Below are 13,352 nucleotides of genomic sequence, written 5' to 3' on the forward strand. Positions count from 1 at the left end.
GGGCACACATAGCTAACCATAAGGGGAAAGCTTATCACATGCAGAGCGCCTGCAAAATAGCAAAGTTTTAGCTTTGATGTAGATTCAGTTTCAGTTTCTTGGCATTAGCAGCAGCATATAACACCCAGAGTGGGAGTACACAGACCCTTTTCTGTGATATTAACAGGAAACCTCATAGCAGGCAGCAGTTCAGAACAGGCAACTTCTGGTTCACAGGAGTGCAGAATCCTTTCTTATGCATTTGCAACATAGAGCAGGGGGGAAGCCAGAGCTTCACTAAATCACAATACAAGGAAGCAAAACATAAAGCTTCATCCCATCCTCCTTCCCAAATTCCAACAAGCACCACCTTAACAGTTGCAATACTACAAGATATTCTTCCATCCACAAATGCAGAGTCATGGGCCCTCAATCCACAGGGCATGTGTGTCAAAGCTGTCTACACATGCTTCCCTCCACAGTCAAAATGTGTCAGGTCAGTAGGTCATAAAATGCTTTACAGAGGAACCTTTGCCAGAGAGAAAATTAGGTGAGTAATGGGGTTTAAACGGGATTTTCAGACATCCATACTACTGATAGTAGTCACTACCTTGCAGCAGTGACACTGTTGCAGGTGATTTGTGTGCTTTGTACTGTGCTGCACTGACAGCTCCAGCAGGTCAGTAAGGAAGACCTGCTCTTAACACAGCTCTGTCACTGTGCTGGTGGAGAGAATATGGGAGGAGCGCAGTACTGCAGTGAGAGGTTGGAAGGACTTCCTGCACATCTCTCACTTACCCCAGTACAAAGATTGTGACCTCACCATTTACATTTCTGCAGCCCTCCTGATCTCAGAATATGGAATGGCTTTTATTTAGATCTAATGTATAACATCAGGAAGCAAGGCCCAAGTCCAAGAACTACCCAGGCCTCCTAAACAGGGCTTAAACACTACAGTAATTGGCTGGCAGAACCATACTAAAGCTGTCAGATCTATCACTCAGCACTCAGACAATGTTAAGGACAATTAAACACAACTTTTCAACCTAAAGCAAAGGCAAATAGAATTCAGATGTGCTCAATGTGACCTGAGTCAAGGAGCTCCTTGTTATTTTGAAGCATACAGGCCAGAAACAGCTCAAACTGAAATGAAAGGAGAAACTCTATGCATACCAAAGTACTGCACAGAAACAACTGCTTGGTGCAGCTGGAGTCAGGTCCATGTCATGATCTGGAAAAGTCAGAGTGTGTTTTCTGGGGGTGGGGTTAGCTCAAATAGAAATGAACTGTCAATTGGGATCCCTGACAGAACAAACAGATCAGCTGTGAATGAGCTAGTAAGCAATCCTGCCCATACTAAAACTAATAAGACAGCACCACAAATTCTATCTTCCTAAAACACATTCTGTTCCCATATTACTCCCTAAAGTAAGCTGGATGAAGAGGCTCTTTTCCAGGATCAGAATTAGAAGAATGCACTGGGCATCAAACACATCTCCTCAGAAACTTCTTTAGCTGACGGAGGAATGGAAGCCAGCATGGCAGTCTCAGCTTCCATCTTACTTGCTCTTTGCCAAAGCCCTAGGAATTTCCCTGGCTCCAGAGATACATCTAACCCTCCAGCCTGAAAGCTTTCAGTATGGCTGGATGTCTGTGTTCTACAGCCTACCACAACACACTATCACCCCATCACTCCTGCTCAAGTAACAGTAAGCGCCAAGCTCGGCGCCAGAGCCTGCACCCGGTGTGGGACAAGGCAGAAAGATGGCTCAGCTTTCTCTTACCACATATTCATCAATGAACTGGCGGAGATCCTTGAAGCCATGCTTTTCTGCAATGGTGTTTGGATAGTGGCCATACTTGTTGGCTACGCTGTAGGCCTGCAGTGCTCCAGGGCATGTAAGCAGCAAGGCAGTAAGGTTCTTCAGCCCGTATCTTGCAGAGAAGTGAAGCAGCGTTGGCAACTCCTCATCCCTCTGATCTGTGAGACAGGAGCCCATTAGAACCTAAGTTTTTCTCTAGTAGCAGCAGAGCCAGTAGGTGAGAAACAGACACAGCAATCACACAGACCAAAGCAGCTGTGAAATCCCTGGAAGTATATATATGGTTTCAAAATCGAGCCAACTGCACAAATTATCTTGTGCATCTCCAGGCTTACATCCTACGACCTTCAGTGGGGAATATGGCACTGTAATAGCTTAAATGTATGTAGGATCACAGATTTGCAAGGACTTCTTAGACCATCATTACAAAAAGACAGCATACCAACCCAACTGCTCAGTGCACACTGTGTATCTTAGAGTTATGGGGTTCGGGGGAAAGGACTGGGAAAAGGCATGAGGAAAAAGAACAACGCAGAAAACCTGGGAGACTTTTGGGGAGCATCATCTTTTCACTCTGGTTTGAAGCTGTCTATATAGCAGCATCTGCCACAGTGCAGGGAAGTGAGAATGATAGATGTAATAAAAAAAAGGATCACCTGACTCAAATGGCAATTTCCTTTCTATTGACATCATCAAAATTTAGCTTCCTGGCTGAGATCCAAGGTTTTTGAGCCAGCCTGTGCAGGTACCACCCACTGCAGTGTTAAAGTGCTTCAAGGTAAAACAACTGATACAAAGAACATCTATAAACGAATTGTCTTTAAACTTACTTGCTGTCATATCTTCTTCTTCCAGCTGGTTAATTCCAAACAGGTGTAGACCACTGGCAGGAATGTTTTTCTTGAGTGACTCAGTCAATAGTTTGTCCAGGGCTTCTATGCTGTACGGTACAATTTTAAAGGCCTACAGATAAATGGAAAGCACTTTTGTTTGGTAGAATCTGGAGATTCAGTTAAGGTGAGATTTATATGGTGCCTTTATTATTTAACACAATCAGAAAACAGTAGGTATAAACACAAAAGGTAGAAATGGTCAGGTCAAACAAAGAACTTGGATAGCTTCCTGGTGTAGAAACAGAGTATCATCAAGCTCAATAGATGGAAACCATATATTCCACAAGACAGAACTCAATGAGAAAGTCACTCATGCAACTGGAAGCACAGAAAACTTGCTTCCTACTTTCTTGGCAGGTATACACTTACTTCTGAAAGTGTTCCAATGAAATATCACTCCTGCTTTAAATATGCACTAGTCCATTTTGAATTGTACACATGCTGGGTTCAACTTTTGGACTGGTTCTTTACCACTGGGAAGCAGGCATACTACCTAAGCAGAGGCATCAACCAGTACCAACTGCTACACAACTTGAACTAAAAAGCAAGGGAGAAATAGTCTCCCTTGCCCCAGGTATATTGGTGACTAACAAGGCTACTCTGTAGGCTTCCACTACATGGCAGATCAGGAACATGCAGGCAGGCAACAGGGTAACACAGCAGAAAACTTCTTTGTGCAAGCTTTACCCCTCTAATAGGGTTCAGGTACCCCAACTAGGCAAAACAGAATAGGAAAACTGACTGGCTGTGTTGAAAAAGTAAGTGTTAAGAATCAGCAAATCCTTTTATGTTACTCTTCTTCCTCCACCTAATATGAATCTTTGCTACTATTTACACCTTTTTCTTTACTAACACCTAGGTACAAATTCCAAAACGTTTCATTTCTTTATGGTACTTTCTGTTATACCAAGTTCTGTCATTCCAACCTTTTTAAGTCATCAAGGTCTAAATGTAGATGTTGATTGACTGCATTTTTTTCCTTAGTTTGATAACCTGACTCACCTTAGCCAGCTATGTGCTCCAGAGACTGGAAAAACAGCCATGCTTTCAATAAAAGGGGAAAATCCCTAAATAACCCTGCATTTCTTCATTTCATAAGAGTTACTTCATGGCAAACACTTTCGCTTATGCCTGCTTGTCTAGCCTCTGAAAGAGCTGGTTTCCAAAGCAGCTGATTGCTGAAGTCCTTACCTGGCACATGAACTGTACAGGGTTGGCTGCATTAGCCAACAGGTTGCTGATTTCCTCCATGTCAGTATGGTAAGTAACACTTGTTTCTCCCACCATCAAGTCCCTTGAATATATCTGCAGGGTCACTGTCCCAGAGGTTAAATCTTTGAAAAGAAAGAGCAAAAATAACCATTAGCACAAACAACGGGCATGAGTTTGCATGATGTACTGTGAGGACAGGAGGAGTTTGGATATACCACCAGATGGATACCCAAACAGTTTCTGCTATATTGAACTCATGAAAAGTCATGAGAAGAGTCATGATCTTGGAACACTAGGTAGGAAAGTACTTTGGAACTACCTTCTTTATAGCTACGTGAATGCACATAACCTGCTAGGTCCCCTGCTAACAGTAGACTGGACCACTAATGTTAAAAATACTCCACCTTGAACAGAAAGCCACACATCTCTCAACCCCTGGCTTCTTTGGAGCTGTCTATAAAGCCCTACCACAAATACAAAGAGCTGGGGAAGAAAAATCAGAAAAGTCACTAGAGATTTTGCAACCTCAGTCAGCCTCACTTGTCTCTGAATAAAATCCATTAAAAGGAATGCCAGCTTCGCAATTTTACCCATGCACAGGATTATCTTCTACTTGCACCCTGGAGGTTCTTGATGTTTTGCCTAATACACATTTTTAAGTCTGAACTTTCTCTTTGAAACACAGATATTTTGAATCCCACTAAAGTTAGTATTTCCCTGTTAACAACTCAGGAAATTATGAAACAGTTAAAAACACAAAGGAATAAATTATTTCTCTTAGAAATGTTAGAAACTTCAGAGCTTACACTGTACACTCCGTCAGTGTGAAAGTCATGTTTATAATTCAAAGTACAAGTTAGTTTCCAGATCAGTGTTTATATCGTAAGACTTAAGACATTAAATTAAGCCTTTATATGTTCATGAGGTCACCTTCTTTAAAACCAACCCACTTCACTGACTTTATGGTAGTTGCTTTAATGACTATTAGTCTCTATTTTCAGAGAGAATGGCAGAATGACTCTTCAAGAGGACAGACTAAGGTAGATTAAATAAAATAATGCTGGGAAATAATACCAATCTTTAAGGCTCTGAAATCATTCCCTTAAAGTTCAGTGAACCTAAAGTTTAGGCAACCTTCAGTTTTGTAAATGTAAATATTTAGAGTGACAGAACATACTTAAATTAAAAGCCAGAATAAATAGTCTCAGCTCTGATCACAGAGATCACAACACATGAAACACATGCCATTATAGTCATGAAATTGTTTACTGGCACTTCCCTTCTCTCTTGGTGCCCTGCCAATGCTAATATGGTGGTGGTCATAACATGCAGCTTAGTTCAAAGTGCTCTACAAGCTGCAATGTGTTCTCAGAACTCCCAGCAAGGTGTTTCCAGCCTGCAGCCCTACTGCTGCTGAGGGGAAAACACAGCCCACAAGCAGCAGTCTCTCCCAGTTCCTCATCAAAAGTATCACAGGTGAGAATGCAAGTTCAAGATTTTCTGGACTAAAGTTTTTCTGCACTGCAATCTTTACCCTTATGCCCCTGGTACTTCTCAGGACAGAAAGGAAGCAATGGGGAAGGAGAGGGGGGAAAAGAAAAAAAATCTCAGTCCATCTTACTTGGAGCCTTCACAGAGATTGTGTACTCATTCTCCATCTCAGCCAGCACACGCACAGAGGATGCATTCTCTGGAGAAAATTCAACTTCAGTTTTCATTTCACCATCTAGTTTACATTTCATGATAATATAAATTGTTGTCTGCACCTAAGACAAAGGCATTACAACACAGAGGTTCAACACAAAAACACTTACTTGGTTAAGTCCATTTTCTAGGGATTTTGTTCTCATTGCAACTAACACATCAATAATCATCTATCATTTTCACAGTTTTGAATTGTTTTCAGAAGCATCTTCCAGTCACAGACTAACTGGGCAGGTGGCTTCTGCTACAGCTTGCACCAGTACAGATACAAGCATTAAACTGATAGAACACCAGATTTATTAGACAGATTTATAAACTGATTAGGGCTAGATTTATAAAATTATTTACTTTCAACTCTATCCATCTCTTCCCTTAAGCAGCACAGCCACATCCTAAACAGAAACAAAAGAAAGAAACTTGGACTCTTTCCATCTGAGGAGATGCTATACTAAAAAGTGCTGTTTTTCAGACAAGTAGCCATGATCCAAGTTTTTCAGGGTCACTTGCAAGGCATGCACCGGAATTGTCATATTAGACTGGATACTGACTGTGGAGTTAATCAGTTCATTACAGTTATCTTACCCCACTTGCCAGCAGAACAGAGGTAGGGAAGAGTGTGAAGCTGTCTCACAGCACCCAAGTCAAGCAGCTATGTTAATGAGACAGTCATTAAGTGACACCACAGCCTAGACAGCACTAAGCTCTGCACATTACCAAGCTACTCCTCGGCCTAGGGAGCCAAGCCCATGAAACAGGAGACATGGAGGACAGGGGGCTGAGCAGGAAGGTGACAGAAGAATTCAGGACTAATTTCCAGGCCTGTAAAGCTGAACATTACAAAGCAGCATAGTGGGTGGCACCAGCTCACAGTAAGAACATAGCTCAAGGAGTGGACATACAGTACCCCACATTGTATGCGGTTGGGCTGCACCACTGGACAGTCCTCAGTGCTCTTGGATGATCCATGTTCTTCATTCATGGCAAGTCTGTGGGAGTCAACTGGATTCTTCTCGTCTTCAGTTTCTGTATCAGTCACAGAGTCACAGCCTGAGTCTACAATAAAGTATAGAGAGTCCTGTTGCCTCACTCCCCTTTGCTGAAAATGCTTATCACACCCATCCATTCTGAAAAACAGCTGTGAAGGTGGTGGTATGGAACTTGCTATTCCTCTCAAAGTAATGCCCAGAAAAGAGGATCTAGTTGAAGAAAGGGAAACTACAGAGTTTCCTCTTTTTTCCCCCTTAAGAGGATTTGAGGAGGAAATTAACAAAGACATGAAAGCAGTAGAGTAGCATTGAATATGCTTACGGAGCAAACAACAGTGGCACTCTTTGCTGAGCTGGATAGGAAAATCAGCATGTGAATGTCTAATATAAGAAAGATCAGCATCTGAACTCATCTGACTCAAGCAACACTCTGATATACTGTAAGAATAGCAGCAGCCTTTAGTCTTACTTTCCTAAAATAAAACATGAAAACCAATGTTTGTCATTTCAGTAGCATCTTTAGTTTTCTCAGTGCTGCTTACCCCAACTCCCCAACTTTGATTATTGCATCAAAAAATAAAACATGAAGCAGTAGTTTGAAGGGGTTCTGTTCCTTGGGCAACAACCGCAAGCTCCAGTATCTATACAAGAGTGAAATTGAAAAGTACCAGAACATTTGCATTGAAAAGTAACAGCACTTTACCTAAATAGAATCAAGAGCAGGATTAACACATGTAAGCCTACAATACATGTGTAGAAAACAATGTTCTCACTCTCATTTCCCAAAACCAGCATGGATATTGATAGAGTGCAAACAAACTGAATTGATACCACTGGCTGAAAAAAATTATCTATCCCTGCCAGGAAATACTTTTCTCAGCTAGAGAAAGGAAACCAAAGACAATTACGTAGCTACTTAGTACAGAACACTTTTTAGCTAGTTTCTCCTTCTTGATTCACATGGTTCACACCATTCCCCCCCTCGCCATCTCCCAGAACACAAGGCAAAAGTCACTGACTCCACTTTGTCAGAAGACTATTTCCTGTGGTCAGAATTTCCCAAACTTTCTAAGTCTGTGAAGCACTCAAGGATTTAACACAACATTTTGGAATTTACACGTTATTCAGTACTTAGTAAAAAAACAAATCTGTAAAGAGTAGTACAAATTATTTACCAGATAAAATCTCAGACTTGGACTGTTCTTATATTAGCAGGAAATACTCTATTTAAAATGCTCAGTCCTGATGAGAAAGACCTAAGTGATGAACTGGGCTATCAAACCTGTGGCATCCATACAGCAAAGCTGCCAAGAATTCTGATTTCACTCAGAATTCTCCAATCTTCAAGTACATCAATTTTCCAGAAATCAAGAGAGCCAAAATAATTATAAGCTGGGCCACCATTAGGAGTTCAGGTCTTCCTAGTCTCAAACTGAAGCTACAAGTCAGTCAAGAACTTTAATGTAGACGTCTTCATAATTATTATTATTGCCACTAAAGACTTAAACTTAGGATATTTGAAGTGCTTTGTCACACAATTCTTTGAAATGTATTTTCAATTCATTTAAATGGGATTTTAGGAATAATAAGAAATCAACCTTGCTTTCAGGAGACAAGTTTTAAGCCACAAAACTTCAGCAAGTCATTCAGGTGCATTTATTTTTCACAAATTTTGGTTAACTAAGTATGTGAATCTCTCCACATGGCATATAAGCCTACTCACATGAGTACAAGTAGATTGCTGTGTTACTGTTTGCTGTAGAAAGAAGAGAGCCAAATATTTGCAGCTCTGAAGCTCAAATAAGGCATGACCACTAACATAAATATTTCTTAAACAAACCTAGAACAGTATATGTAATTTAGCAAAAAGATTTCAATACTGGACCAAATCTGAAGATTTGGCTAAGCAACTGCTTTGACACAAGGCTGAAGGCTGTACTGAAGGTGGTCTTTGGGATTTTCAGACTAGTACCAAGTATTAGAAAATTAATTGAGGCATTATATTCCTTAACTCAGTATTTCAATTGGTACTGTTCAAAGTCATCAGCTGCAAGAACCAGACACATTTTGGGAATCCTTCTCTTAGAGAAACATGGATTACTCCAACCTGGGAGTGCCAGGCTGCCCTGCTGCATAAAGGAGAAACAGCACTGGTCCCACATCCTTCCCTGATATGATAGCTATCAATTCAGGTGTTTGGCATTTGCAGAGCAAGATGCCATGCCTTTTAGGGAGAAGAGGCAACTGTTACTAGATTAGTGTCTCCGTAATCTCTGCTGGTTACTTGCAATATGACTAAGTCAGAAAGAGTTCACTAAGTTCACAGCAGATGGGAGAGCCAACGACGACCCTCTTGCTCTATAGTAAGACATTGATGTTCCTGCAACATATGCACAAATGACACTTGCCAGCATCCTGATCCTTCATCCCCAACACAGAACCATTAGTGTGTTAATTTTTACCTCACTTGGCCAACATGTGGTCCTTTTCAGAGAAAATCAAACCAAAGCTATGGATCTCAGCTACAATATACACAGCAAGCCAGGATAAGAGGGGAAGCAAGCAGAGAACAAGCCCCCTGGTCTCTCTGCCTTAACAGTGTTATTTGATACTAGAAACAATTTAGCAAATAAAGAATAACTAGAGCTTTTAAGAAGTTCTGGCATTGCACTTCTGCATTTTTGTAACAGAGCTGACTGCCTGGAGGTCATGTGAACACAGAGCTCTTAGGTAATACAGGAAGAAGCACGCAATGTTAATCAGTAATTGGATTAAAAGCTGAAGGAACAGGCATTCAGTTTCAGGCATGAATTATTCATCTGTTTTTTTCATTCAGAAAATACTGAAATTGCAAAGTACCAAATTCCCACATCAGCAGTGAGGTGATCCTATGATTCATCTTGAAGTTCCAGTCATGTGCTAGTGACTGTCTCATGAACATGCAAGGTCTGGAAGAGGAAACCATCCCATAACACTTAATAATATCCATGCTCTAAAGCATTGTTAGAGCAGGTTTCCCACCCACTAAGATACCTGAGTAATGACAACCCATTTGCATACACAGATTCAGCAGGTATAACATTGCAATAACAGCCAGCATAGAGAGGCCATCACTGAGGAGAGCAACAGACTTATTAAAGCTAAGTGAATACCTGAATTAAGCTTCTCCATGAGCATGTGCTGTAGGTCAACACTCATGGTTATAAGAGGCTCTCCCTTTCCGCTCCCTTTTAAACAAAGGCTCCCTCAGGCCTCACTTGACGGTCTGTGAAACACTTGTGAGAACAGCAGCAAGGGGAGGAGATGTGGTCCAAGAAACCCAACCACATTTCCCCTTGAAGAACGTGCACCCCTCCAGGATGCATCAGCAGCTGAGCTGCAGAGAGCAGCCTCATGCTCTTCTTGCCTGCCCTGCTGGGCTCCCTGCACAGCTGTCCTTCAGACACTTACCCCATGGAAAAGCCCGGGGAAAACACAGGCATTGACATGTGCTTCAAGGGCCATTTAGCAGCTTTAGAAACTCCTATAAAGCAGCCAGTTAGTTTGACCTGCTGCTGTGTGCTGTGTGCTCTACTGTGCTGTAGAGCACACAGCTCTTCCTATCATCCATTTCCTCCTGGCAAAGCTGGCGGGCTATCGGCATGGAACTGACAGCTGTGGTTTCTCACAAGTCAGCTCCCACACCATAGAACATGTGAATGCTTGGAAGAAGTCAGCAGTCTGTCCAGAGCACTCTGTCACCCAGATATTAATGCTAATGGCACAACTGGGCAACAGCATAAGTTCTGTGTGGGTAGACCAGCCCCTCGCTGACATCTGCAAACACCTCCCATTCTGTCCATCAACCAGTTGAGACAATTAGATCTCACAAGGCCTTAGATTTTAAGCACAGACTTCACTATGCTTAGAGCAAGAGGGAAGACCCTCAAAGAGAGCTCCTGCTTTTACCTGAAGCTTGCAACTGGCCAGTATCCTTTCCCAAGTGCTAGTAAGGACATTAAGTCACCCAGAGCAACTACAGCTACATTTGCAAGAAGCAGACAAAGTAGTGACAAGTAGTCGGGGAAAGCAGGGAAAGTTATCTTTCATCATGCTAACATCAGAGCCCCTGCTTCACCAAGGAGATAAATGTGCATCAGAGCAACATCTTGTGATAAGCCCTCAGAACTGGGCAATGCTGTAGCAACACTTCCCGTTTCAACTGAGCAGAGAGAAGTGTGCAGAAAAACAGCAAGTGAGAAGACCAAAACACAGGAAAATTTAGGACTTTGTAAAACTGTCTATGCAAAAAAAAAACACATATGGGACATCTCTCCTTTATCTCCAAACCCCTCACCCCAAGCAGCTCATCGACAAGCACACCACCTACAAACATTTTCAATTCTACGAAGAGCATAGTAATGTTTTGTATGTCGTGCAAAGTTTGAAACTACAATAAACTCTCTCATCGTCCATCAAGGAAACAAGGGGTATTTGACTGTCAAGTTTTGCTAAGGCTCTTGCAGGTCTAGTGGTCAGTTTGCGACTGGATCAAGTGTATAAACCAAAAGAACTAGCTGGGGTGCACAGGAACAGGACAGAGATAGGGAAGACATTGAGGAAGAAGCAGGGTTCTGGCCAGCCAGACAACAGACATTGTGTACGTGACCAAAATCTCAAGCAAGTGAGGCTGGAATAGTTCACTTCCACTACTTCTGGCACAAAGAGACAACACATACTGACAAGGCATATGCACACCTCTTATGACTTTCAAGGGTGCCAAGAATCACATTATATTCATCACTGATTCAAGCCTTCCTGAGAAGCCACATGTAAGAAACATGAACATCCAGACTGCTAACTTATTATCTCCTCTTGCAGTACCTCCTTGCTTCAATTTAAGTGCAATGTGTAACACTTGCGTGACAGAAAAGACAATCCCCATAAAATTCAAAAACCTGGAACTCCATCTCAGAGAGTTGGACAGCTGTTTTGAAATATCCCACCAGTCACTGTTTGATTGAATGTGGGATTCTGTGAGTGGCTCCAGTAGATCTAAGACCACATTACTACTGCAAGGGCAATCAGGCCTTTCCTCTCCTTCAAATAATTTCTCTTGGAATACAACCCATGTAGTGGAACACCATACCCAATCAGACAGGTGAAAGGTGGAGAATGAGGCAGACACTCTTTTGCAGCACTCCATGCTAAGGTCAGCCTCTGACAGAGGTCAAACTTCCCCATGGGAAACTCAAGATACACTGTTATTCTCAAGACACTTTTGAGAAATGTGTCAAAAGTTTTCTGAGGTAATAACAAACAGCCATGAAAATCTTCCAAAATGCAACCCTGGAAGTAAAACAGCTGTCCAAGTACACACAAAGGGTCGGTGAAATAACTTAAATTCTGTTCCATACATCTCTCCAACCTGCTCTCCAAAGCATCTTTTTCTTGACCACATACTTCTACTGAGATTTTTCAGAAATTACTTCAGCTGCTCCAGACTTGAATATAATCAGTGATGGACATTGGGCTCTTACTTTAGGCAAGTATCCTAAAGCCTTGCAGTTCTCATTAGCAGATACTTAGAATTTGTCTTAGACCATAAAGCAACCTGTGTGGAGAATGTCAGAACCACAAGCCACAGAGAAATATGATTAGTATTTACAAGGTCCATAAAGACTATAATAGTCTGAAGTTCTTAACCACAATAACTTCTGTCCTTTACTATTTCTGGGCTATCATTTCATTGCCTCTATTTAGAAAGTGAGTATGCACCTATGCAAGCACTGCTTGAATTTTATAATGCCATGAAAGAAAACCCATGAAGTATTGCTTTTTATGAAAATAAACTGGGACTTTATGAAACACCTTGATGACAAACAATTAATCAATTCTGCAGCTGGGAAGATTATTTTAACTGCTTGACCCCATATGCTACAGATGGATAAGAAGATCCATGCATTTCTCCCAGAGAACTCTCAGTATCACTTGGGAACTTAAATAAGGTTTTTCGAATTGCTTTAACCAGCTCTCTAGTCTCTGATCTTTCAGCATCAGGTCATGTATACCCACGCACAGAGAGGCATGTGTCACCGACATATTCTATGAAAAATCCTTTCCTTAGGATTTTTCCCTCCTGAGAAACTGAGAGGCCTCAAGAACAAACTGTAAACAATTCTTATCTGCTGTTGTGGAATGCAACAGGGGGATCTGTGACTGGTCTCATCTGGTTGTTTCTAATTAATGGCCAATCACAGATCACCTGTCCAGACTGTCTCGGTCAGAGACAAGCCTTTGTTATTCATTCCTTTTCTATTCTTAGCTTAGCCTTCTGATGAAATCCTTTCTTCTATTCTTTTAGTATAGTTTTAATATATTATATATCATAAAATAATAAACCAAGCCTTCTGAAACATGGAGTCAACTTTCTCGTCTCTTCCCTCATCCTAAGACCCCTGTGAACAATGCCACAGGCATGTGGCCAGCATGTTCTCAACCTGAACTCCTGTGCAAGAGTGTCACAGTCTCCTCTTCTTGACAGGTAGTGAGAACCAGCCAGGCTGCTGAGCTCCCATGTAACAAAGCAGGCTCTCATTTGCACCCAGAGGGCTGACTAACAGCTCACCCGCTCCTCTTCAATGAGCAGGGTCAAAGAACCACGTCTTATGTTTAAACAAGATAGAACTGAGAAAAACATAGTTTTGAGAATTAATTTCATTTTACCCCTTCAAAGAGGAGGGAGAGAGAACTGCATGCTACGACCTTACATCTTC

General features: G+C 41.7%; 1 protein-coding gene across 1 annotated transcript in view; it reads right to left on the reverse strand.

Moving 5' to 3' along the window:
• The window catches only part of PIK3AP1 (phosphoinositide-3-kinase adaptor protein 1), a 38,846-nt gene that overhangs the window by 14,919 nt on the left and 10,575 nt on the right, over positions 1–13,352 (reverse strand). The window contains 5 exon segments of the mRNA XM_059851442.1: positions 1,764–1,960; positions 2,633–2,765; positions 3,887–4,029; positions 5,529–5,673; positions 6,516–6,664. Coding sequence (XP_059707425.1) covers positions 1,764–1,960; positions 2,633–2,765; positions 3,887–4,029; positions 5,529–5,673; positions 6,516–6,664 — 767 coding nt within the window.

The sequence above is a fragment of the Haemorhous mexicanus genome, chromosome 7, assembly GCF_027477595.1.
Source record: "Haemorhous mexicanus isolate bHaeMex1 chromosome 7, bHaeMex1.pri, whole genome shotgun sequence".
NCBI lineage: Eukaryota > Metazoa > Chordata > Aves > Passeriformes > Fringillidae > Haemorhous > Haemorhous mexicanus.